Genomic DNA, 26625 nt, shown 5'->3' with positions numbered 1-26625 from the left:
CTTGTTCTTTCCCTATTTTAACCTTCACATTTTTGTTCTCCATTTTTTAATGTGTGGAATTATATGCCAGTATCAATAGCAATGGCCTACTACTGTATATACTGCGCACAAAAACTTAAATGCACCACAGGTATGGATGGATAGTATACTTGACGACACAGAGGTAGGTAGAGCAGTGGCCTTCCGTACCGTACTGCTATATATACTGGTGGTCATTGTCAGCAAACTGCAAAACTAAAATGCACCACAGGTATAGAATCTAGATGGATAGTATACTTGACGACACAGAGGTAGGTAGAGCAGTGGCCTTCCGTACCGTACTGCTATATATACTGGTGGTCACTGTCAGCAAAACTCTGCACTGTACTCCTCCTATATAATACAGCTGCTCCCCAGTCCCCACAATTAAGCAGTGTGAGCACAGATATATGCAGCACACTGAGCACAGATATAGAGTGTTTTTCAGGCAGTCAACGTATACTGGTGGTCACTGTCAGCAAAACTCTGCACTGTACTCCTCCTATATAATATACTGGTGGTCCCCAGTCCCCACAATAAAGCAGTGTGAGCACAGATATATGCAGCACACTGAGCACAGATATGGAGTGTTTTTCAGGCAGACAACGTATACTGGTGGTCACTGTCAGCAAAACTCTGCACTGTACTCCTCCTATATAATACAGCTGCTCCCCAGTCCCCACAATTAAGCAGTGTGAGCACAGATATATGCAGCACACTGAGCACAGATATGGAGTGTTTTTCAGGCAGTCAACGTATACTGGTGGTCACTGTCAGCAAAACTCTGCACTGTACTCCTCCTATATAATATACTGGTGGTCCCCAGTCCCCACAATAAAGCAGTGTGAGCACAGATATATGCAGCACACTGAGCACAGATATGGAGTGTTTTTCAGGCAGACAACGTATAATAATGGTGGTCACTGTCAGCAAAACTCTGCACTGTACTCCTCCTTTATAATACAGCTGCTCCCCAGTCCCCACAATTAAGCAGTGTGAGCACAGACATATGCAGCACACTGAGCACAGATATGGAGTTTTTTTCAGGCAGACAACGTATACTGGTGGTCACTGTCAGCAAAACTCTGCACTGTACTCCTCCTATATAATACAGCTGCTCCCCAGTCCCCACAATAAAGCAGTGTGAGCACAGATATATGCAGCACACTGAGCACAGATATGGAGTGTTTTTCAGGCAGACAACGTATACTGGTGGTCACTGTCAGCAAAACTCTGCACTGTACTCCTCCTATATAATACAGCTGCTCCCCAGTCCCCACAATTAAGCAATAAGCACAAATATTTTTGCATCAAGAATTCAAGATTAATAAACGGAGAGGACGCCAGCCACGTTCTCTCCCTAACATTTCCAATGCACGAGTGAAAATGGCGGCGACGCGCGGCTGCTTATATAGAATCCGAATCTTTGCGAGAATCCGACAGCGGGATGATGACGTTCGGTCACGCTCGGGTTAACCGAGCCATACGGGAGAATCCGAGTATGCCTCGGACGCGTGTAAAATGGGTGAAGTTTGGGGGGGTTCAGTTTCCGAGGAACCGAACTCGCTCATCACTAATATATATACATACACACACACACACACACACACACACACATATATGTTGTATAGCCTGATAAAGGGTCCAGAGCAGACCCGAATCGTTGCTGTTTCTTGCACCAAATAAACTCAAGTAATTTGTGCATTCAAACTGTTTCCCAAGTGCCGTCCCTTTCTGCACACACTATATATATAGATAGATAGTAAGATAGATAGATAGATAGATAGATAGATAGATAGATAGATAGATAGATAGATAGATAGATAGATAGATAGATAGAAATGTGTATATCTATATCTATACACACACACACACACATATATGTTTATTATAACTACAGTATGTGTATATATATATATATATATATATATATACTGTATACAGATATAACATAGATACAGGTGTGTGTTATTCAAGGGTAAAGTTAAGTGAAACATTCTACTACTTGCAACGATATTGGATGAAAATGATTGAGTCAATATCACAATTATTGCTACATAGGCCCCATAGGGTTGGTAAAGCGTTCTGGCTATCTACGGGATTCTACTCTAGGGTCTCCCTGGAAATGTGATTCCATTCTCCGCTATGGAGACATTGTTACCTATCCACGTGACGGTGTACATCACTTTAGACATTGTCCAAGCAAAAGGCATTTTTTTTTAAACATACGGTTGGAAATTCAGTATTTTTTCCCCACCAGCAGCCACTAGAGGGCAGCTGATGAAGCAATTCTTGGGCGCTCTGAGTGCCCTAACCAGGACTATAGACAGGTTTAGCCGCCCGCTACTAAATGGGCGCGCACACGTGGCATGTGCGCACAAGTTAAATTGCTCTGGTGGGTGCCTATTATGTTTGGGCATAGTTGCAATAATGTCAATCAGTGTAATAATCATAGATGTGCCAGCCATATACAGAATTAGGTCTAGAAATGCCAGCCATATACAGAATTAGGTCTAGAAGTGCCAGCCGTATACAGAATTAGGTCTAGAAGTGCCAGCCATATACAGAATTAGGTCTAGAAATGCCAGCCATATACAGAATTAGGTCTAGAAGTGCCAGCCATATACAGAATTAGGTCTAGAAGTGCCAGCCATATACAGAATTAGGTCTAGAAATGCCAGCCATATACAGAATTAGGTCTAGAAGTGCCAGCCATATACAGAATTAGGTCTAGAAGTGCCAGCCGTATTCAGAATTAGGTCTAGACGTTCCAGCCATATACAGAATTAGGTCTAGAAGTGCCAGCCATATACAGAATTAGGTCTAGAAGTGCCAGCCATATACAGAATTAGGTCTAGAAGTGCCAGCCATATACAGAATTAGGTCTAGAAGTGCCAGTCATATACAGAATTAGGTCTGAGTTCTGCTTATTTCCATTGGTAATGTCACAATGGGGAGAGGAAATTTTATTTCTATAGCTCGCCCTGATGACACGCCATAGAGAAAATTCTGAAAAATTAAAACTAACTGTCACAAACACACTACACCTGATGGGAAAATTCTAACCTCATATTTGAATTCAGAATTGAAAATTGCACGAGAGTCACTATTCCGTTTTCTTGTGAAAAAAATCATATTGTCCCACAAATTATTTAAATGATGTTGCGTATAAGATTCAAGCAGTGCATGGTCCCATAGAAATAGTATTTAATAGTATTTATATGTGGGGGAAAGTACTGATGGCTTAGATGGGGTGAGGATTTTTGAGGAGAGTGGATCAGGCAACATAATGTGGTGGGGTCGGGGGTGGGTGTAAGGGGATATTGGAATTTGGCAGCAGGAATCAGGGGTCACACCCTCTGGGAATGGCGGCAGGATTAACTAGTGACGGAAATAATGTTTATGTAATAAAGTGCAGCTACAAGGAATGATAGAGAATTCTGTTTTTAAATATTATTGACTGTCATGAAGTCCTTCAACTGTCTTAAATGTTTGGGGCCATTGCGCCTTAGGGACCCAATTAAAGAGTCCAGATCATGGGGAAAAAGCTGCGTCTGCATGATTAAAGCACTTTGCGGGTAATTCAGAGTTGATCGAAGCAGCAAATTTGTTAGCAGATGGGAAAACCATGGTGGTCATTCCGAGTTGATCGCTCGTTATTTTTTTCCGCGACGGAGCGATTAGTCGCTAATGCGCATGCGCAATGTCCGCAGTGCGACTGCGCCAAGTAAATTTGCTATGCAGTTAGGTATTTTACTCACGGCATTACAAGGTTTTTTCTTCGTTCTGGTGATCGGAGTGTGATTGACAGGAAGTGGGTGTTTCTGGGCGGAAACTGGACGTTTTATGGGAGTGTGCGAAAAAACGCTACCGTTTCTGGGAAAAACGTGGGAGTGGCTGGAGAAACGGGGGAGACTGTCTGGGCGAACGCTGGGTGTGTTTGTGACGTCAAACCAGGAACGAAACTGACTGAGCTGATCGCACTGGAAGAGTAAGTCTCGAGTTACTCAGAGACTGCACAGAGAAGTCTTTTCGCAATATTGCTAAGCTAAGATTCACTTCCAGTAGGCAGCGGCTTAGCGTGTGTAATGCTGCGAAAAGCAGCTTGCGAGCGAACAACTCGGAATGAGGGCCCATGTGCACTGCAGGGGGAGGGGGCAGATGTAACATGTGCAGAGAGAGTTAGATTTGGGTGGTGTGTGTTCCAACTGACATCTAAATTGCAGTGTAAAAATAAAGCAGGCAGCATTTACCCTGCACAGAAACAAAATAACCCACCCAAATCTAACTCTCTCTGCAAATGTTATATCTGCCCCCCGCCCCCCCCCCCCGCAGTACACATGGGTGGTCATTCCGAATTGATCGCAGCCAGCAACTTTTTGCTGCTGCTGCGATCAACTAGCACACGCCTATGGGGGAGTGTATTTTAGCTTAGCAGGGCTGCGATCGCTTGTGCAGCCCTGCTAAGCTAAAAAGATGTAAAGCAAAAGAAGACCAGCCCTATACCTACTTACCCTGTGCAACGGTCTCTGCGATGCTGGAGCCGGCTTTGACGTCAGACATCCGCCCTCTGTTCTGCTGGACAAGCCTGCGTTTTCTGCTCCACTCCCCGAAAATGGCCTACAATGGTCCGAATCCGCCCAGGTACGCCTTCTTCCTGTCAATTTTCTTTGCGGTCGGCTCTGTAACCGCTTCCTTCGCAGGACACGACGTAACCCGGCGACCCCTGTCACCGGGCAAAGTCACGCACGTGCAGTGCGGCCGCCGCGCATGCGCATTCCAGACCCGTTCGCACCGCAGCGATAAACCGCTGCGTGCGAACGGGTCGGCATGACCCCCATGGTTTTGCCCAACTGCTAACAAATTTGCTGCTTCGATCAACTCTGAATTGCCCCCTTTATTCTTAATATTGGGGCTATTTAATCTCTCAGACATGGGGCCAAATTCATTCCTGATCGCTGCTGTGCGTTTATGCACAGCGGGCAATCAGGTACTAACTGCGCATGCGTATGCACCGCAATGCACACGCGCGTCGGACAATAACAAAGGGCATCGCCGGTCAGCGACGAGATGGTGCGAAAAATCCGATCGCACAGGTGTTCGAAAGGTAATTGACAGGAAGAAGTCATATGTGGGTGGTAACTGAGCGTTTATTGGGAGTGTCCGGAAAAAGGCAGGCGTTCCCAAGTGGTTTCAGGGAGGGTGTCTTTCGTCAGCTCTGGCTCCGATCAGCCTTCTTCTCAGCGCACTGGAGGAGTAAGTTCTGGGCTGCGCAGAGACTGAACAAAGCGGATTTTTGCAGCTTGGCGTACACATGCGATTGCACACTTGCACGACAAATATACACTCCCTCTGGAGGCGGCGACTATCGCAGGACAGGACTATCGCAGGACAGCAAAATCACCCTCATAGCTCTGACGATCAGCTAAATACTGCAGTCCCCATTGACAATGGTTTATTGACCCCTGATAGCGAACGCCATCTTTTGATGCTGTTAGCAACTGTAGAATAAAAGTTACTTCATTTTGCCGGAGAAGTATCTTTGGATACTGTACCTCCCTCCCTATACTTATGTACGGCCATACGTGTGCAGAAGATTAGCATAAGCTATCACTACACTTTCCGTCAGCATGTGCTCTTATCGGAGTCACTCCTCCGGCCAGAGGTATTTGATAAATAGGATTAATATATTGCCATGATATGTAGCGACAAATGCTAGTTTACAAAACACTGCTAAAATTACTAAATTAATACTGTGTTGTGCTTTCTCATGAGTATCGGCTGCCTCTGCTGTGTGTAGGTTATAGGTCCAGGGCCTGATTATAACATAGGCATGTGGGGCAGTAACCCTAGTGCCCCATGCATCTGGGCATCCCACCAGAGCTATAGTCCTACAGTGGCGTAAGTTTGTCCAGTTGCCCGGAGGCAAGATAAATATTGGTGCCCCCCTATTTCCTATATCAAGATAAATATATGTATGTACGTGTGTGTGTGTGTGTGTGTGTGTGTGTGTGTGTGTGTGTGTGTGTGTGTGTGTTCTGAAAAAAATGTATATACTGTATTTATACATTTATTTGTCTTTTATTTTAAATCACACATTTCTTAGCAGTCATACCTAGGATTAGAACCCATGACCTGTTACACTAACACTTTACTGATGGAGTTATGAGAATTCTAACTATATGAAGTAGAAGTTACGTGTAATTGTCAGAGAAGTAGCTTCATATAGTTAAAATTCTCATATTTCCTATACAGGAGCAAATAGCTTCATCAGTAAGGTGCCTGCTTCCAGTGTAATAGGTTGTGGGTTCTAATCCTGGGTGTGACACTTGTAAAATGTGTATATTCAGTATAATAAAGAGGGTGTGACATGTAAGGTGCAGGGACCAGTGAGGAAGTCAGCCACTGAAAAGACAGCTATCAATTAACTTAATTCAATGGTGTCACAGAATGGGAGGAGAGGTGCCCCCCTTCAGAGCAGAAGCCCGGCGGCAGATGACTCCGTTGCCTCCCAGAGTTCTGCCTCTGTATATATATAGTATACAACCCAGTGGGGTCTATTTACTAAGGCTTGCATGGAGATAAAGTGGACAGAGATAAAGTACCAGCCAACCAGCTCCTATCATTTTTAAAGCCCAGCCTGTGACATGGCAATTAGGAGCTGATTGGCTGGGACTTTATCTTCGACCACTTTATTTCCATCCAAGGCTTAGTAAATAGACCCCTTTAGGAATGTACAAGAATGTTATTCTACCACCTAGGTTCCAGATCTGACTAAGGGGGACATTTACTAAGCAGTGATAACAGTGGAGAAGTGAGCCAGTGGAGAAGTTGCCCATGGCAACCAATCAGCGTTGAAGTAACATCTATAATTTGCATACAATAAAATGATACAGAGCTGCTGATTGGTTGATGGGGAAACTTCTCCACTGGGTCACTTCTCCGCTCTTATCACTGCTTAGTAAATGTACCCCTAATAATCCTCTTGCATCTCAGCATCAACAGCCCTCTTCGTGGTCTGGCAGTGCAGCGTCCATTGGTCATAGAGGGGTTTCTGAGCCCACTGCCCGCCACCGTAACAAGGCCCACCAGCATTAGCTGCAGCGGACGTGGCAGTGTTGCCCATCCTATATTGCAGCCATATGCATGGCTGCAGGCTTATAGGCCCTACACACTTGGCGATATTCTGAAAGATATGAACGATCTCGTTCATAAATGAACGAGAACTCGTTCATATCTTTCAGTGTGGAGACTTAAGCGATGAACGATGCGCGGCCCCGCGCTCGTTCATCGCTGGTCTCCCGTCGGCTGTGCATGCAGGCCAATATGGACGATCTCGTCCATATTTGCCTGCACTTCAATGCAGCCGGGTGACGGGGGGAGTGAAGAAACTTCACTCCCCCCGTCACTGCCCCCCCCGCCGCCGGGTTGCTCGTCGGCCGTATCGGCCGTCGGGCACCTCGGCGGCACATCGCCAAGTGAGTAGGGCCCCTTAGTTTTGACAATGAAGTTTTTTCGCGGCAGGGCCCCTAGCATGTCATTCACCCCGTGAGCCCCCTTAAATCTTAATCCAGGGTGGATGGGTACTTTACAACAACAGCGGGTATGCAGCGGACACGTCTCCAGGGCACGTCTGCAGAAAAGTGTAAGACAGAACTTGATGTCTCACAGAGCTGATGGAAAAACAGAACATCCGCAGATACAGTCTGCCTGTATGGCTCTTACTGAGGGGTTTCTGCATCCCATACTGGGCACGGTAGTGTAGGGCAGAGTCAGGGACTTGCAGCACAGCTAATAAGAGTCTGATGTTTCCAAAAGTCTCTCTCGCTGGGGTCCTGTCTAAATATTTATCAGAGTAGTTGCAGTAAAGGCTGCGGATCGCATTGCCACTGACACACAGAATCTCCCTCTCCCCCTCCCAGCATAAAGATTCTGCTGAGTACTTTGAAAAGTGAATGCAGTGTGCGGAGGCTAAAGGGAGACAGTCAGAGGGGGGAACCTGAAGGGAATAGTGGCAAGCCGCAAATCCACAGGAGCAGATCCAAGTGTCTGGATCACCTGAGAGAAGGAAGCCATACTAGGTTCCTAGAGGATGGAAGAAAGACAACTGAGAAAGTTGCAGTGATTGCCTCCACTCGGCTGGTGCAGGAAGGATCTGTAGTACTTGCTTTCTGGATGAGTGACACTCACTGAGCGTGTTCATCACAGGCTGGGAATCAGCTGTCCTCCTGACCAGGCTGTTGTCCTTACTGTGTCATGGTGAGACACTGCTTCATCACTTCACTGTCACTTGCTGAGTGCTGACCAGTGACAGCTCACATTACCTCTGTGCTATGTGGTTCACTGTCTGACTGAAGTTATTACTCACCCAGGGGTTTTCTGATTCCCCCCCCCCCCCATCCCTGCTCATCTGGGTCCTGGCTGTGATTTGCAGAGGTGTATGTGAGGGTGGGGACTGCGCCTGGGATGAAGACACGTGAAGGGTGACATTTGTTTACTTTTCATAATAGACCTAAAAAAGGAAACTCGGTGATCTCTAACTGTGACTCAATCCGCAGAGAGCTGAGGATGGATGAGACGGAGACTGTGGGCCAGGATGACCCTCCTACTACAGACGCATGGTCAGCCGCAGGTCAGTGGATGGGGTGTGCATGGACAAGCCGCAGGTTCCGGGAACCAGTTGGAGTCATTGGGAACTTCTAAGCAGCTGACAAGTATTTTGATCTCATAGATCAGTGGATGAGAGAGAGCTGAGCTATTTATTGGATGGCTCAGATTGAAGTCATAGTGCATGGCAAAAATAAATTGTGTTACTAGATATACATTTTTAAATGTAGAGGTTCTTGCACATACGTAGGCTTACCATGCTATCCCTTTAAACCGGGACTCTCGTGGATTACACAGGTTCTGTGGCTGATTAAAACCAGGTGAAATGCAGACTTGAGGTCAGCCAGCCACAGAACCTGTGTAATTCATTAGTGTCCTGAATTAAAGGGATAGTATGGTAAGCCTACACATCAGTGAGGTGGGAGGTTCACCTTTCCTGGACACATAACAGTGCTATAGGGAGGTAGGCTAGCTCACAGATAAGATAACCAAGTTATGTTTTAGTATATAAAATGACTATTTTCCCATAGTATTGATAACAATAAAACAGTACAAAGGATTCGTTTTGAAAACTATCCACGTTTGTGTATTGGGAAATGTGCGTTCAGGTTTGTATATATCAGTCGCAAACTGCGTGTTTTAATTCATCTATTTATGACACCTGTGCAAGATATTATTGTAATGAATGGTGTGTGACAAAATATGTGAAAGGAAAAGCAACATCTTTTGATTATTTATAAATAATATTATATAATATATTTAAATTATATTCCATAGCATATTCACGTATTACACCTAAACTCTTTTGGCAAATCCACCTTAAAGTTTACCTGTGGTACCCCGGTGTTACCAGACAGCTGGTTGGGAATCACTGATATAGACATTTACATATGTTTTGTTCCAAATTTATTTTTTATTTGCTGATATGAATATGCACTTTCAGGGCAATGGGCGCAAAGTGATTCTGGAGGGGTCACTTGGAGGCACTTCGTGACCAATAACATTGATTGATAATTTTCCTTTGTTCCCCAGAGCATAGGAGAGCGTCTAGCTGAATTGAATTTGCCCCTTTATACTGTAGCTCTGCTCCTTGCATTAAATTATAATTTGCTGCCTCCAAAACTGACCGGAAACCAGAGTCAATATCTAATACCGAATGTCAATCCCACATGCTTTGGGATCCGGTCTGAAGATCGACACTGTCTAGGTCAGCAGTGTTTAGGTCGACCACTATAGGTCGACAGTCACTAGGTCGACGGGGTCTCTAGGTCGACATGTGCCAGCCAGGTCGACGGGTCAAAAGGTCGACATGACGGTTTTTTAAAACTTTTTTTAAACTTTTTCATACTTAACGATCCACGTGGACTATGATTGGAACGGTAATCTGTGCCGAGTAAAGCGGTTCCGGAGCGAGGCACCTTGCCTGAAGCATGGCGAGCGAAGCGAGTCATGCGAGGGGACACTGTGCACTAATTCGGCTTCCCGGTCACAGGTGGTCATTCCGAGTTGATCGCTCGCTAGCAGTTTTCAGCAGCCGTGCCAAAGCTATGCCGCCACCCACTGGGAGTATTTTTTAGCTTAGCAGAAGTGCGAACGAAGGGATCGCAGAGCGGCTACAAAATAATTTTGTGCAGTTTCAGAGTAGCTTCAAACCTACTCAGCGCTTGCGATCACTTTAGACTGTTTAGTTCCTGATTTGACATCACAAACGCGATCTGCGTTCGCCCAGCCACGCCTGCGTTTTTCCTGGCACGCCTGCGTTTTTCCGAACACTCCCTGAAAACGGTCAGTTGACACCCAGAAACGCTAACTTCATGTCAATCACTCTGCGGCAGCAAGTGCGACTGGAAAGTATCGCTAGACCCTGTGTGAAACTACATTGTTCGTTGTAATAGTACGTCGCGCGTGCGCATTGCACCGCGTATGCATGCGCAGAAGTGCCATTTTTTTGCCTCATCGCTGCACAGCTAGCGAACAACTCGGAATGACCACCACTGTATGTAGAAAACGACACCCCCCCAAAAAAAAAACCTCATGTTGATCCTTTGACCTGTCGACCTAGAAACCCTGTCGACATTCAAACCCTGTCGACCTATAGTAGTCGACTTAAGCATTGTCGACCTAGACACTGTCGATTTGATGATCCACATCCCATGCTTTACCATATGAATATTTCCTAGCTGAACTCACACAGCCTTAATTATAACATCTGAGGGAAAGTGACCTGGCTCATCGCCTTCTCCTTACCCTCAGGTAATTAGAGACCTGGAAGACACATTTAGATAGGGTTGCAGCATCTGTTGTCATTTGCTTTCTCATTGGCACAGCACGGGTGGCTGGTGTTCTGGGCAGAGATCCAGCTCCAAGACCCTCTGGAGCCGAGCTTATTAGTTTTTGTAACTATGCTGATCTGGAACTGGCACACGGGAGCGGAATTCAGCATGGAGCAGGTTTTTGCAGAGTTTCTGTAGCTTCCACTATTACTGGCAGCTTCAGATATTTGAAATGAAGTATTAAATTAGCTTAACATTTACTAAACATAACTAACATGCATTACATTTACTAAAATGACCGTGGGTGATTGTATCGCCGGGGACCAATTCAATTATGCCTTATACAGCAATCCCCCCCCCATCCCCTTCCCTGATGCGTGGAGTGGCCCTGGAGCTGCTCTGAAGCTGGAGAAAGGTTTCATGGTACCGGAACTGGAGCCTGTGCCGGAACACTTAATGCATCACTAGTATATAGAGCTAGGTGTCATATTTATGGGGCATATTTAGAGCTAGGGGTCTATTTGTAACTGTTCACAATTTAGTCATAAAAAGTGTCCTTGATTATTGCTGTATATCGCAGGAGTAAGCTTTGTGTTTTCAGGGACTGTTTATTAATATTATCTTGCCGAGTGCGGGCAATAAGAGCGGTTCGGGTCAATGGTTAAATATAAAGTGATAGCCTACAATATCACTTTGCTGCCTGGTTCGGACCGGGCTCACCTACTACGCACACGTGGCCATCGAACCGCACACATGCAAGTGTAGCATCTTGGGAGAGATTCCAAGATTCCTTTAAAAAAAATAAAAATTGGGAATCGGTGGCATTTAGGAAACAGTGGCTAATGCCATATAAAAATGGCTAAATAAAGTGACAGTTGAGTGCAATTATTATATTAACCTCTTCAGGGATGATTTTTTAATTTTAAAGATATACTATATCATTTAAAGCATTTTTTAATAAATGGGACCCTCGGTTTCCTCATTTGGGTGCACGTGTGAGCAGGCTTACTGACATGCAATAAAAAATAAAAAAAACTGAGTTTAAATATAGATCCTTTTTTTCTTAAATTAGAAAGTTTTGAACAGTAAATTGCATTTATTGTAGGAAATGCTTTTGGTCTGTTATCGCCATCCCGATATTATTACTGCTGCAGTACTCCCACCACATTTATTTTGGGAACGAGTGTCAGTAATATTGTTTCTTTGCAGGAAATGAACATGTCTGCCCGTAACCCTGTACCACCCAGATCCTCACTGCTCTCCGTAGAACATCTCTTTCCTTTATTTTCCTCATAACAAATATTATATATTATGTGGTGACACAATGGTGGCGGAATTGTTTTTTTTAACACAACATGAGGGATAAAAAAAAGAATAATCTTGGAAGTATGAGACTCTAAGGATAAACTTTTATATTTATTTCCGTTTTATTACAAATACATTTTGATAAATTGCTCCTGAGCAGTGGCAGTTACGGAGGTAGGGCTGCGGATCAGTCCAAAATTCAAATAGGGGAGCCACACAACTGCCACCCCCAAACACTGCCAATCATCACCAGCTGGGGCTCACTGGCAGTTGGTGTGGCTCCCCTATTTGAATTTTGGACTGTGCCGCAGCCCCACCTCTGCAACCGCCACAGCTCCCGAGTTCCGTTTAACATCTTCACCTTATTTATATATTTTTTATACGCTTGTGACATTTGCAGCTCAGCACTGTAATGGGCAAATATCTACTGACGCACTGCTTGGGAAACATGGTTGTAGAGCATTCCCTTCTTACAGACCAGGGGCTAGATGTACTATCTGATGGTTTCTCTGAGCTGCCGATGATTGGCGGCTTCGACCGATGGCTTTAAAGCGGCTTCAGAAACAAATGCTAAACCAGCCTTGTTTAGCATTAATTTCTGTTTCCGCTTTAAATCCATTGATCAATGCAGTTTTGGCAAACCGTAGATTAGTAAATCCAGCCCCAGGACTCACTTTCAACCTGGAATCCTAAATTAGTTTCCCAAGTTTATGACACATTTATTATTGACCAGAGTAGCAAATTTATTTCCTGACATTGTAATGCCCTGGGTAGAACACCCCATTGCCCCCAGTCTTGTTAGGATCATCATTAGGAGCAGCCGAAAGTCAGTAGTGGGTGCTTCTAGCCCACATAAAGGCCCATACACACTTGCCGAGAAAATGAGCGACGTCGCTCATTTTCTCCCTTCCTGAGCGACGTCGCTCATTTTCTCCCTTCCTGAGAGACGGCGCTCATTTTCTCCCTTCCTGAGCGACGTCGCTCATTTTCTCCCTTCTTGAGCGACGTCGCTCATTTTCTCCCTTCTTGAGAGAAGGCGCTCATTTTCTCCCTTCCTGAGCGACGGCCCTCATTTTCTCCCTTCCTGAGCGACGGCGCTCATTTTCTCACTTCCTGAGCGACGGCGCTCATTTTCTCCCTTCCTGAGCGACGGCGCTCATTTTCTCCCTTCCTGGGCGACATCGCTAATTTTCCCCCTTCCTGAGAGACGGCGCTCATTTTCTCCCTTCCTGAGCGATGGCGCTCATTTTCTCCCTTCCTGAGCGACGGCGCTCATTTTCTCCCTTCCTGAGCGACGGCGCTCATTTTCTCCCTTCCTGAGCGACGGCGCTCATTTTCTCCCTTTTCTCCCTTCCTGAGCGACGACGCTCATTTTCTCGGCAAGTGTGTATGCCTCCAGCGACGATCGATGAGCGGCCTCGCAGGTCGGCAACGACGGTCGCTGTCGGCAGTGCAGGCATGCTCTATCTGGGCTGTCGTCCATGAGCTGCATGCACGGCCGGCCGCTGCGTGACATTACTGAGTGATATGAACGGTCATATCGCTCAGTGTGTATGGGCGGCCGCCGACTACCCGGCCCAGGAGGAGAAACACTAGACTAGTGTGTATGGACCTTAAGGCTTTGTCAGCCCTCTGGTCTTTGTGCACCTTGAGTCACGGTGATCTGAAGCTGGGTAGTGGGTGGCACAGATCAGTGGGTGTTGCGCCAGCCAGCATAGCCGGCCATGTAGTACTGTCTACTTATATATCATATAACCATGAAACTGTTGCTTTTCAGGTGCTAGAACGTCTATGTTCAATGGAAGGAATGTTCTTCCAAATGAAATGAGATCTTATGCTTTTAGCTATCGGGGTGGTCACATCTCCATGTTCCACCCAATAAGTAATTTTTCTCAGCTAGAACTGTATGGCGCACATCCATTGGTAGTGAATAGGGTCCGCACACTTTGTGCTTTTGTTGCAGTGTGTAAAGACACATTGAGTAAATTACTGAGTGAAAAAGATGCATGATGCAGCTGTGGCACATTGTTTATGGCCTGTGCCTATTGTAATCATTGTAAGGTCAGAGGTGTCGATGTGTCCACTGTTTGATGCTAATACACAGGGACATGTGTATTACAAGCGCTGGGCAGAACACAGTCCATTACAGAGTGTTGTATTTTTATGCTTTTTCCATCCATCCATAGTGAAAGGAAATGACCAGTGAAGAAAAAAAAAAAACAAAGGAGGGGAAAGAGGGAGAATGGTGGAAAGAAAGAGGAAGAGGAGGAGGAGGGTGGTATTGAGGAGGACCAAGAAAGATAGGGAAAGGCTGAAAAAAGCAATGGATGGAGATATAACAGAGAAGATATTCGGTGTAATATGCATTGATATGGAACACTGGGGCAGATGTATTAAGCCTGGAGATGTGATAAAACAGTGATAAAGCAGAGATAAGTGGAAGGTGATAACGCACCAGCTAATCAGCTCCTGTCATTTTTAAAACCCGTAATGATTGGCTGGTGCGTTATCACCTTCCACTTATCACTGCTTTATCACTTCCAGGGTTAATACATCTGCCCCATTATTCATGCAACAAACATAGGGCCTAATCCAGACCTGATCGCAGCAGCAAAATTGTTCTCTAATGGGCAAAACCATGGGTCTAATTCAGAGTTGATCGCAGCAGCAAATTTGTGCACTGCAGGGGGGGTGGCAGATATAACACGTGCAGAGAGAGTTAAGGGCCCCATACACTACTGCGACATGTCTGTCTGTCATTTCACAGCCTCCCGGCCGGCAGGGTCCCCCAAGATACATCGTATGCTGTCCTTTTGCATACAATATATCTTGGGCGATCCCAGTCATGCCTGCGGGGTCTGACATATCACGAGTGCAGCACGTTCAGTCTGGAGGATCCGATCCGATGCTCACGGGAACGCACATCGGATTGGATAGGAAACACCTCCAAAATGCCCGATTTCACCCGATATATTGGGCCAAATGCCCGAAATCGGACATTATCGTTCTAGTGTATGGGGACCTTTAGATTGGGTGGGGTGTGTTCAAACTGAAATCTAAATTGCAGTGTAAAAATAAAGCAGCCAGTATTTACCCTGCACAGAAACAAACTAACCCACCCAAATCTAACTCTCTCTGCACATGTTACATCGGCCCCACCTGCTGTGCACATGGTTTTGCCCCTTAGAGAACAATTTTGCTGCTGTGATCAGGTCTGAATTAGGCCCTTAAGTTGTAAACTGGACCTAGATCTGCAGGTTATTGATAGTCTCTGTATTGCATTTATTTATTCTTTCTTTGTCTGGTATTTCTTAACATGTTTTCTATGTTCACTGTTCTGTTTTACTTTAACCCCTATAGAATGTAGGATTGAAGTAAAAAAACGTAACTAAGTACAGAAATGTGCCCGGGAGACTTCATTGCTGCAGCTTGTGTGACATTTGCATCTATGATGCTGCCAGTTGCACGCGTCACGGCAGCACTAGCGCGCACAATTAGACCGTACAATCCGAGTTCTGCAGGACCAGACTGCAAGCCTGATTCAGAGATGTACGATAATGCAGCTTCGAATGCGCACACAGATACTGGACGGAAATACGCAAATTCTGCAGCTGCCAGGATTTGTATTGAGACGCCACCCGGTGGCTTTGCAAGTCCCAGCAGCTTCTGAGTAGCCATACAACTGCGCACAGTGGTCACAGGACGTAAGACACCGGAGTCACTGTTACTGCATACGGGAATGCAGGCTGAGACACTCCCCGCAAACGGTCCTGACACACTGGCGTATTTGCCATCACTCTCCGTCACCGCTCCCAAACGGTCCCTGACTGTCAGTCACTTTCTGAATAAATCCTCTCTGCAACTGTCGTCACAAGGTCATGGCGGTTGCAGTGTGACTTGGACGCATGCGCAGCCAGCTAATAATCGATCCATCGATGACATCGGGTTTGAGTCCATCTCTGTATTAGGCCCAATGGTAGGTCTGGCCTCATGATACACATGCGCTAATATAGCAATGGTCTCATTAAGGGGGTAACGTGCTGCTTTCTTTTTCCATCAGTCCTGAGGAAATGGGTCCTTATGGGTCATCTGGTTCTAAAATGCTCATAGGTTCTCAATCTCCATAGGAAAACCATTGTGTTATTTGCTGTCACATTGTTTATTCATTACAAGATTTTTAGACCTGTTGCCGTGGAGCTTACACTCTATGGGGGTGATTCAGACCGGATCGCTGGCCTATTAACTTTGCTGTCCTGCGTTCAGATAGTCGCCGCCTCCAGGGGGGAGTGTAAATTGCAAACGCCCGTGCGATCAGATTTTTTGCACCATCCCGTCGCTGGCCGGCGATGCCCTTTGTTGTTGTCCGAAGCTTGTGCGCATTGTGGTGCATACGCATGCGCAGTTACTACCTGATTGTTCGCTGTGCGAAAACGCACAGCAGCGATCAGATATGAATCAGGCCCTATATTTGTAGCCATACTAACACACTAAGGTTCATTTTATTAGAAGCCATTTAACTGACTAGTGGATCTTTGTGGTGTTAGTCAAAGCTGGAGCACTAGGAGGAAATCCATAAAAACACAGGAGAACATACAAACCCCACACATATAGGGCTCTGGTTAGCAGTGAACCCATTGCTGTGCGGCAGCAGTGTGCACCCTTATTCCATTTATTCATGGTCCATCTCAGCGATGCCTTTGCACTTCTGCGAAGGGGGGCCGGACTGACATGCGGGGCGGACTAGCCCTGTGCTGGGCGTCTCCCCACATGTCAGGGAAGAAGATCGTAGCTGTGCTAAATTTAGCACAGCTACGATCAACTCTAAATGACCCCCATAGTGAGTGAAAACCTGCCCCATGCAAGTGTGTGAATGCATGTGTACGCCGTGCAAAACGTCCGCCAGACAGCGGACAGCTGCAAACCCGTTCGCAACTCACCATCAAATGATTTTCCATACTGTGCAGTCTGTGCGCAGCCCAGGACTTACTCCTACAGTGCCATACAAACGGGCTGATCAGGTCCGGAGCTGACGTCACACACACGCCCTGAAAATGCTTGGGATCACCTGCGTTTTTCCTGACACTCCCTAAAAACGGGCAGTTATCATCCACAAACGTCCGCTGCCTGTCAATCACCTTGCGAAAACCTTGCGTTCGAAATTTTCGCACCATCCTGTCGCTGTTTGGCGACGCCCCTGCTCATTGTCCGCTCTGCGATCAGCTCTGAATCGGGCCTTATAACTTAAATGCAATGTAAAAACTTCAGCTCTTTGACAGTCACATTAAACTGTCCCTTAATTAGGTAGGACATGTTCTTTTTTTATACTCATTTACATTTTGCTGTTCTTTTGACACTGGCTGGCTCATGTCTTAAACAACTAGCGACAGTAGGACATTAACTCTTATGTCAAATGTCACGATTTGAGATTTTAAGCCTTTTGTTACAGCGGCTTACGTGCTCATATTAATGTGTTTCCCCTAGAGAGATGAGCACACGGCTCCTATTACTAACATTTCCAAGCCAGTGTAAAAGCATGGGCATTTTCCACAACTGAAAAGCCTGCACAACCTCCCCCTGATTCAGCGAGGGCTTTGTGCAAGCAGAGTACACACACCTGCTAGAGTAACTTCCCCCAGTGATACCAAGTTGTTAGATCGTTACAATTGGAAATCAGTCATTATTAACCTACTAGGTGCTTCATCGCGCCCTACGGGCGCTCTTCACACCGTCGCAAGGGGCTACGCCCCCTTAACCCTTGCATGCCTTTCTGGGGTTTAATATTTGTATTATATGGAGTATTACCTGCATTCCTTTGTTAGTGGTTAAATATTGCACAATGAAAGGGTGTGCGATGGTGAAGGAGGCGCAGCCCCTTGCGACGGCGTGAACAGCACCTGCAGGGCACGATGTACAGAATGTAGCGGGTGCGGGGGGGACTGCGGATGGTGTCTGTAGATGCTGCGGGTAGAGGGGAGGCAGAAGTGGGGGTGGGGCCCGGATGGGGAAGGTTCGGGAGGTGCTGCGCGTGGGGGAGGGGCAGAGGAGTGGGGGATGCAGATGGGGGAGGGGTCCGGAGGCACCGCAGGTGGGGGAGGGGCAGGGGTGCCACGGGTGGGAGAGGGGCAGGTGTGGGGATGTTGTGGATGGGTGAAGGGTTCCGGAGGTGCTGTGGGATGGGAAGGGACGGGTGTGCCGGGGGTTGGGTAGGGGACCGCAGGCACCATGGGTAGGGTAGGGGCAGGTACGGGTGTTGCGGCGGATGGGAAAGGAGGTCCAGAGGTGCTGCAGGTGGTGGAGGGGCAGGTGCAGGGGTGCCATTGGTGGGGGAGGGGTGGGTGAGGGGGGGACCGCTGATGGAGGAGGGTGTCTGCAGATGCTGCGGGTGGAGGGGGGCAGGTGTGGGGGGAGACGTATAAGGGGGGTGAATGGTGGAAGGGGCCTGGAGGTGCTGTGGGTGGTGAAGGGGTGGAGGAGTGGGAGCCACGGGTGGTGTAGGGGGTCTGGAGGCACAGCATGTGGGGGAGGGGTGGAGTGCCGCATGTGGTGGAGGGGAAGGTGCGGAGGTGTGGTGCATTGGGGAGAGGTCTGGAGGCGCTGCGGGTACTGTACATGCCATAAAAGGTAGTTGGAGGGTATGCAGTAACAGGGCCAGGACAGGGGTGACAGGGTCAGTACAGGGTTGACGGGGCCAGGACAGGGGTGACGGTGCCAGGATAGGGGTGACGGGGCCAGGACAGGGGTGACGGGGCCAGGACAGGGGTGACGGGGCCAGGACAGAAATGATAGGGACAGGATAGGAGTGACAGGGCCTGGGTAGGGGCGGCAGGACCAGGACAGGGGTGACGGGGCCAGTATAGGGTTCACAGGGCAAGCACAGGGGTGACAGGGCCAGGATAGGGGTAACAGGGCCAGCATAAGGGTGACAGGGCCAGGATAAGGGTGAAAGGGCCAGAATAAGGGTGGCAGGGCAAGGCCAGGGACATGACAGAACACAGGGCATGGGAGAGATTGGTATTAGGGACAAAACAGTGGTGACAGACAGATGTGTCTTACCGGAGTCACTGCTGCTGGCTGCTGCTGTTCCATTCCAACCTGTTGGGATCTGCTGCTGCTGGAGACTTGGCATGGCTGACTCTCTCAGGCTGGAGTCCTGCTTTCTCTGCCAGTCCGCATCCCTCCCCCCCCTCCTCAGTCACACACCGCAGACCTCGCGCAGCTGCCGGGCACTGTGGTAAGGTGAGACTGGAAATGACTGGTTAGCCCCCAGGAGATGCTGCGGCTGGAGGGAGGAGGGGGTCATAGCATGCACGTGGCGCGGACCTCACGGCTTCCGGGCACTGTGGTAAGGGGAGACTGGGAGTGACTGGTTAGCTCCCAGGAGACGCTGCGGCTGGAGGGAGGAGTGGGTCAGAGCCTGCAAGCAGCTCGGATTTCTGCAGCGCTACCCGCCGGCTAAAGTGTGTGAATGAGCTGGGCGCACTCCACTGCGGGTGGCAGCGCTGCAGCTAGCGGTGGGGTTGCCGGGGCTGGAGATAACAGAGGCAGTATGGAACCTGCACAGCGGCAGGTGCCTCACTAAACTGCAGCTAAGAAGCGTGGAGTGTGTCAGAAAGTGACGCTCCTCCGCACCAGAGAGACCCTGCTGAGTATGCCGATGTGGGGGGTCAAGCACACAGTGAGCCGGTGCCCGTCTGTCTGTATGACATACCCCTCACACACCCCCATACCTCCCAAATGTCCCGATTTTCGCGGGACAGTCCCATTTTTTGGGGTCTGTCCCGCTGTCCCACCCGCGGGTCGCAGTGTCCTGCGGTGGGGGGGGGGGCAGTTGGAAAGCTCCTGTACTCGCTGTTCTGCTTAGCAGAGCAGCGGTGAATAGTGGAGACAGAGGGAGAGGGGGCATCAGGGGGTACGGATTAATGGGGGGGTTCCAGCAGCAGAGCCGGATTGAGGGGGGGGGGGGGGGGGCGGGGGATACGTACCGTTGGCCCCACAGTTTTAGAGGCCCCCCCGGCTGGAGTAGCTCTGTCCCAGCTCAGAAGCTCCCCCCCCCCCCGTCCTGCCAGCAACAGTGGCAGCATTGTGCTACAGTCAGCACACGCTGCTGCATATTGGCAGGTCTGTGGTGTTGCAGGGAGGCAGCAGTCTCCCTGCTTTCTTCTCCCTGTGCGGGTGTGTAGGGGGGAGCGACCACCTCCTCTGGATTTAGCCCTAGCTGAGGGGCCAAAATCCCATTAAAAAAATAAAAACAAAAATCGGAATTTGCATAAGGGGGCGTGGCCGCGCGGTCCGCGATTAGGCCACGCCCCCAACCCCCAGCAGGCACAGCAATGAGATAGGGCTCCCCTGTCTCAAGTGCCCTGGGCCCCCCGGACTCATAATCAGCCCCTGGGGGCATGCCAGCAGCTCACAGAGCGCTGGGCATGCCCCCTCACTGACGAAAACGGGGACCCTCCCGTGAAGCCACGCCCCCTTTTCGCCGAGTGTTTCCCTCCTTCTGCCTGGAGAAAGCTCCTGCAGAAAGCTGGGAGGTATGCAGCCCTGTCTGTGACATGCCCAATGTCCATGCTATCTGCTTCTGCTCCTAGTCTCCTGTAGATTTGGCCAGATCTCTGTGACTCATTTGAATAACTCCGCCCACTGTTGTGACTCCGCCCAGCGTTAGCAAATGAATCACAAGGTCACAGAATAGGGCTATTATATAGGAGATAGGTCAGGGGTGGCCAACCAGTCAGAGACAAAGAGCCAAAAAAAATGTGTTAGGTATGTCAAAGAGCCGACATCGAGCCGAAGGCGCACATGCAAAAATGGGGTGTGACCTTGTGCCTTCTAGGACACGCCCCTGGTATAAAATACATTGAAAAAGCCAGATCCAACATAATACACTTCAGCTCCCCCATGTGTCACTCCAACCAGCACCCTCCTGTCACTTCAGCTTCCCCCAATTCATGCCATTGCAGCAGCCCCTTATGTGTCCTCTGTTTGCTGGTGGGTGTCTCATCTCTAGTATCTGGCTCCCTCAGTTCTAAGTCCCCGTAGTGCTGCTGCGTGTTTTTCTGGAGAGCAGGGGTTACCGGATCTGTTGTGGTCATGTGACTTTGTGTGTTAGGAGCCACATTTGAAGAAAGAAAGAGCCACATGTGGCTCAAGAGCCACAGGTTGGCCACCGCTGCTATAGGTCCTCCGATAATCAGCCAGGTCCACCCATACCAAAGACTTATTCATCACTGAATGGATGACATTTGCCATGGTTATACAATAGGTCTATGTGTCCATATAATTGCAGGCAGATAATATGAAAGAGAAGGGAAAAAACGCTATTGTGCTGCATTTTTGAAGGTTTGTAAATGGCCCATCTAGTGACTCTCTCTATGGTGGTCATTCTGAGTTGATCGCTCGCTAGCAGTTTTCAGCAGCCGTGCAAACGCTATGCCGCCTCCCACTGGGAGTGTATTTTAGCTTAGCAGAAGTGCAAACGAAGGGATCGCAGAGCGACTACCAAAAAAATTTGTGCAGTTTCAGAGTAGCTCCAGACCTACTCAGCGCTTGCGATCACTTCAGACTATTAAGTTCATGTTTTGACATCACAAACACGCCCTGCGTTCTCCCAGCCACGCCTGTGTTTTTCCTGGCACGCCTGCATTTTTTCGAACACTCCCTGAAAACGGTCAGTTGACACCCAGAAACGCCCTCTTCCTGTCAATCACTCTGCGGCCAGCAGTGCGAATGAAAAGCTTTGCTAGTCCTTGTATGAAACTACATTGTTCGTTGCAATAGTATGACACGCGTGCGCATTGCGCCGCATACGCATGCGCAGAAGTGCCGATTTTTTGCCTGATCGCTGCGCAGCGACCGAAATCTGCTAGCGAACAACTCGGAATGACCCCCCATGTGTCTCCTTACTGCATCTGAGTGCAAGAAATGTGTGATTTGGTGGTGGGGTTGAACTACAAGCACCAGCATTAACTAAAGAACTACACTATGAAAAAAAATACTTTGCGTACTGTAAATGAAGACTAAAGGGCCCTACACACTCGGATACCCGCTGCTGAGCTGCCCGACGGCCGATATGGCAGATGGGCGACCCGGCGGCGGGGGGGAGGTGACGGGGAAAGTGAAGTTTCTTCACTCCCCCGTCACCTGGCCACATAGCCCTGCATGCTAATATGGACGAGATTGTTTATATTGGCTTGCATGCATAAGCGACCCGGCACCAACGATAAACGAGCGCAGGGCCGCACATCGTTCATCGTTGGTGCCTACACACTGAACGATATGAACGGGTTCTCGTTCACAAATGAACGGGAATGTTCATATCGTTCAGTGAAATCTTTAAGTGTGTAGGACCCATTATATCTCTTACATACATAAACCCCAGCTTTAACCCGGCTCGGACCCGGTTCACTGAGTACGGGTTGAAGCCGGGGGTTTCAGTACTTAGCCCTTTTCTCATCTGGGTAATAGACTTGGGTTATTCCCGGGTTGTCACTGCTTACACCAGACCTGGATCTTACAGTGACCCGGGTCTTCTGGCATACAGTGGAGCCAACAGATGATGTAGATTGTAAGCTTGCGAGCAGGGCCCTCCTACCTCTATGTCTGTCTGTTTTTGCCCAGTTTGTTCTATTACTGTTGTTCTAATTGTAAAGGGTAATGCCGTTCACACTGCAGGAGAGACGCAAACCCCGGCAAAAACCTTTGTGGAAAGGCTTTATGTGAAAGGGATATAACACATTCCCTCATTCAACAAAGAGTAAATAAAAATCAAACCTATACATGATAAATACTGTACCTGCTCCTCGCAGAGCCGTGGTGCCAATGGCAGATGGCAGACTTGTTATAAATCAACCACTGCATAACAACTTCTCCTGATTGGTCAGAGCAATGACGATACAGTTTGGCCACACCCCATCATGTGACATGTTGCGTCTCCTCTCTGGGCTTGTCCCGGAGAGGAGAATGTAAAAGTCAGCAAGTATGCCTTAATGTAGGCACGCCCCCTTAATGTCTCAGTGTGACTCTGGAGACATGCTATTACATATTGGTAACTTGTCAGTTGGACTGCACACCCTAATTCTAAACAGAATTGCTACAATGCTGAGACTTGTAGTGCCACGCAGAAAAAATGCAGGTGCAAACTCTGAACACTAAAGGGTCATACATGCTAGACGACTATTCTGGCCGATAATGACGATTGTGAACGATATATCGTTCACATCGTCTAGTGTGTATGGTCCTACCAATCAAGGATGCGCGCACCCGTGCTCGTTGATTGGAGGTCGGCGGTTGGCCATGCAGCATGCTCAATGTGAGCAATGTCACTTGTGACATCACTCAGCACGGCATGTGTGTACGGAGTGACATTGCCCCTTCTCCCTGGCAGCGGCTCTATTCTAGCCGAGCCGCTGACGGGAGCCGCACGCCGCTCAGCGTCTCCGTCATAATTTCTCCCACTACCCCACCAATTAATTTTCTCCCATTGCCCCACCAATGAAGTTTTTTTCACCCACTGCCCCACCAATTATATTTCCACTGTGCCATTAACTTAATGAAAAATCAACTTTAATGGGTTCATAAATTATATATGTATATATATAGAGAGAGAGAGCGCTATAGCAGTTATAGCCGACACTCTGTACTCAGTATTGCCTGGGTTTTATATATATATATATATATATATATATATATATATAAAATTTATGAACCCATTATGATGAATTTTTTATTAAGTTGGTGACACAGTGGAAATTAGTGGGGCAGTGGGTGAAAAAAAAACTTCATTGGTTCCCCCCTTCTACAACCCTGCCCACACACCCAGAAATGCCTCCCCAATATTAAAATATGTAAATAAGGTGCCAATTCCAAAGATATCTGTCATCTTTCAAGTTGTTTGAAAAATTGCTTAGTGTGTGCACTCAATTTCGTTTGTCAGGGCTCTGGGAAGTTCAAGGGAAATGGCTCATCCTCCACATTGTTCATCTTTCACATTGGTCATGTCTTCTACTGTGTAGGGCCCATAAGAGCACTGGCAATAAGAACAATTATAATAAACTCTGCAATTTAACATGGAGTAAAATTTAAATTCTTAGCCAAATTTTTGCCTACCACCGACAAGCTACAAAGGTGTTTTAATTATCAGCTCCTTCAGCGCTGGCCAGCTCTCTCTATAGCCGGGGAGATCCAACACAGCAGCTCTGCCATGTAATGGTAGACACGACCACCCAGGCCCGGCGACAGGGCGGACAAACGGTACACTTGTATCGGTCCCTGAGACTCTGAGGGGTCCCGGATCATCAGGAATCTTGTAAGACCAGTTTCTGTGTACCCCCTGTCTATGCCACTGCCGTGCTGTACTCAGCATGAGAGAAGGGAGCCCAGCCGGCCGCCGGAAACAGGCAGCAGCACAATAAAGTTTGTTTTATTTGCATGACGTCATGAAGAGCCTCAAGATTTATGTTGCCAGCCCTGCCCCCTCCAAATTACTAGTATGGAGAAGAGAAGGGACACAGGTGTTATTCACAATGGAAACCCCCTTCTACATATGGGTTGGGTATGAAATTCCGGCAGTCACAGTCAAGATGGTAACACCTTGCCCACCCCACTACAGCGTATGATATAGCCAAACTGCCATATAATTGTCATGGTGCCTCAGAACTTAACTTGGGTCAGAGATACATCTCCATTATTACAAGACATTGTTTCCTGTGTCTCAAGCCTACAGTCTATAGTCTGAGCGACCAATGACCCACAGATCCTTACAAAGGGTAATACTGTTCCGCTAAAAGCACGGCGTTATTACAATGAGAAGGGATCTATGCTAGGCTGCAGTCAGTCAATGATCACATACAGAACAAATAACATCACCCTCCCGGCTCTGCAGATTAGTGCTGCTGTGATTAAGAATAAAGATAAGAAATCAGTCCATGAGACATTAAGGCTACAAGTGTATTAGAATGAAAGCAGTGCTGGAGCCGGTCTTTAATCTCCGCAGCACATATCTTGTAATGTTCACACAAAAGACTTGGAAATTGCAACCTGATACCAGCAAATCACCCATCTGTACACCTATTAGCTATATGTATAATAGAAGCAGATAAGTCCAGCTCATTGTGCCGCGTCTGTGCCCGGTAACTACAATACAGAGCGCTGCGTTCCTGTACACTGTAATGTCACATTGACTTCCTCTCTCTACATAAAGCATCATACATTCCTCTAGAGCAGAAGTTTCAGGAGCATTTAAACTAAGCAGTTATTTGACTTTACTACAAGTATATAAGGAAGGTTGTGTGTTACTGATGCGGATAGGGGAGGTCATTCCGAGTTGATCGCTAGCTGCATTCGTTCGCTGCGCAGCGATGAAGCAATAAAAGGCACTTCTGCGTATGCAGCGCAATGCGCACGCGCAAAGTAATATTACAACGAACGATGTAGTTTCACACAGGGTCTAGCGAAGCTTTTCAGTCGCACTGCAGGCCGCAGAGTGATAGACATGAAGTGGGTGTTTCTGGGTGTCAACTGACCGTTTTCAGGGAGTGTTCGAAAAACGCAGGCGTGTCAGGAAAAACGCAGGCGTGGCTGGGCGAACGCAGGGCGTGTTTGTGACGTCAAAACAGGAACTGAATTGTCTGTAGTGATTGCAAGTGCTGAGTAGGTTTTGAGCTACTCTGAAACTGCACAAAAAAACTTTGTCGCCGCTCTGCGCAGCATAGCATTTGCACGGCTGCTAAAAACTGCTAGCGAGTGATCAACTCGGAATGACCCCCATTGGGCCTAATTCAGAGTTGATCGCAGCAGCAAATTTGTTAGCAGTTGAGCAAAACCATGTGCACTGCAGGGGGGAGGGGGGGGGCAGATGTAACATGTGCAGAGAGAGTTAGATTTGGGTGGGTTATTTTGTTTCTGTGCAGGGCAAATACTGGTTGATTTATTTTTACACTGCAATTTAGATTTCAGTTTGAACTCACCTCAACCAAATCTAACTCTCTCTGCACATGTTACATCTGCCCCCCCCCCCCCCCCCCCCCTGCAGTGCACATGGTTTTGCCCAACTGCTAACAAATTTGTTGCTGCAATCAACTCTGAATTACCCCCTTTGTACATGATATATACCCGGCGACTCAGCCACCAAGCCAAGATATGCAGTGTCGCCGCCACGCTAATGGAGCGCGCTGACAATGCTGACTTATATGTCGATGGAGGAAAGAAACTCTCTTTTGGGGGCACTCTTTTGTATAATTCAGGGCTAGGCAGCCTATGGCCCTCTAGCTGTAATTGGAACTACATATCCCAGCTTGTCATGTTACTGTTTTGCTGTTATGGCATGATAAAACTGCGGTATGGTATGCTGGGATGTGTAGTTCCACAGCAGCTGGAGTGCCATAGGTTACCTATCCCTTACACTTTAGCAAGCATTATAAAAAAT

At 47.8% G+C, this 26625-nt stretch overlaps 1 protein-coding gene across 4 annotated transcripts in view; it reads left to right on the top strand.

Moving 5' to 3' along the window:
* Positions 1-26625, top strand: part of ANO1 (anoctamin 1) — a 303304-nt gene that overhangs the window by 77861 nt on the left and 198818 nt on the right. Inside the window, exons 1-2 of one of the 4 annotated variants that reach the window (XM_063944142.1) lie at positions 7995-8277; positions 8577-8650. In XM_063944142.1, the coding sequence (XP_063800212.1) occupies positions 8587-8650 (64 nt within the window). In that variant the 5' untranslated portion in view covers positions 7995-8277; positions 8577-8586. Of the gene's footprint in view, positions 1-7994; positions 8651-26625 lie in introns of those variants that run through there. The other 3 variants (XM_063944140.1, XM_063944141.1, XM_063944144.1) reach the window with 3 other exon arrangements.

The sequence above is a fragment of the Pseudophryne corroboree genome, chromosome 11 (assembly GCF_028390025.1).
Source record: "Pseudophryne corroboree isolate aPseCor3 chromosome 11, aPseCor3.hap2, whole genome shotgun sequence".
NCBI classification, from domain to species: Eukaryota; Metazoa; Chordata; class Amphibia; order Anura; family Myobatrachidae; genus Pseudophryne; species Pseudophryne corroboree.
This window is presented reverse-complemented; position numbering and strand designations above follow the sequence as displayed.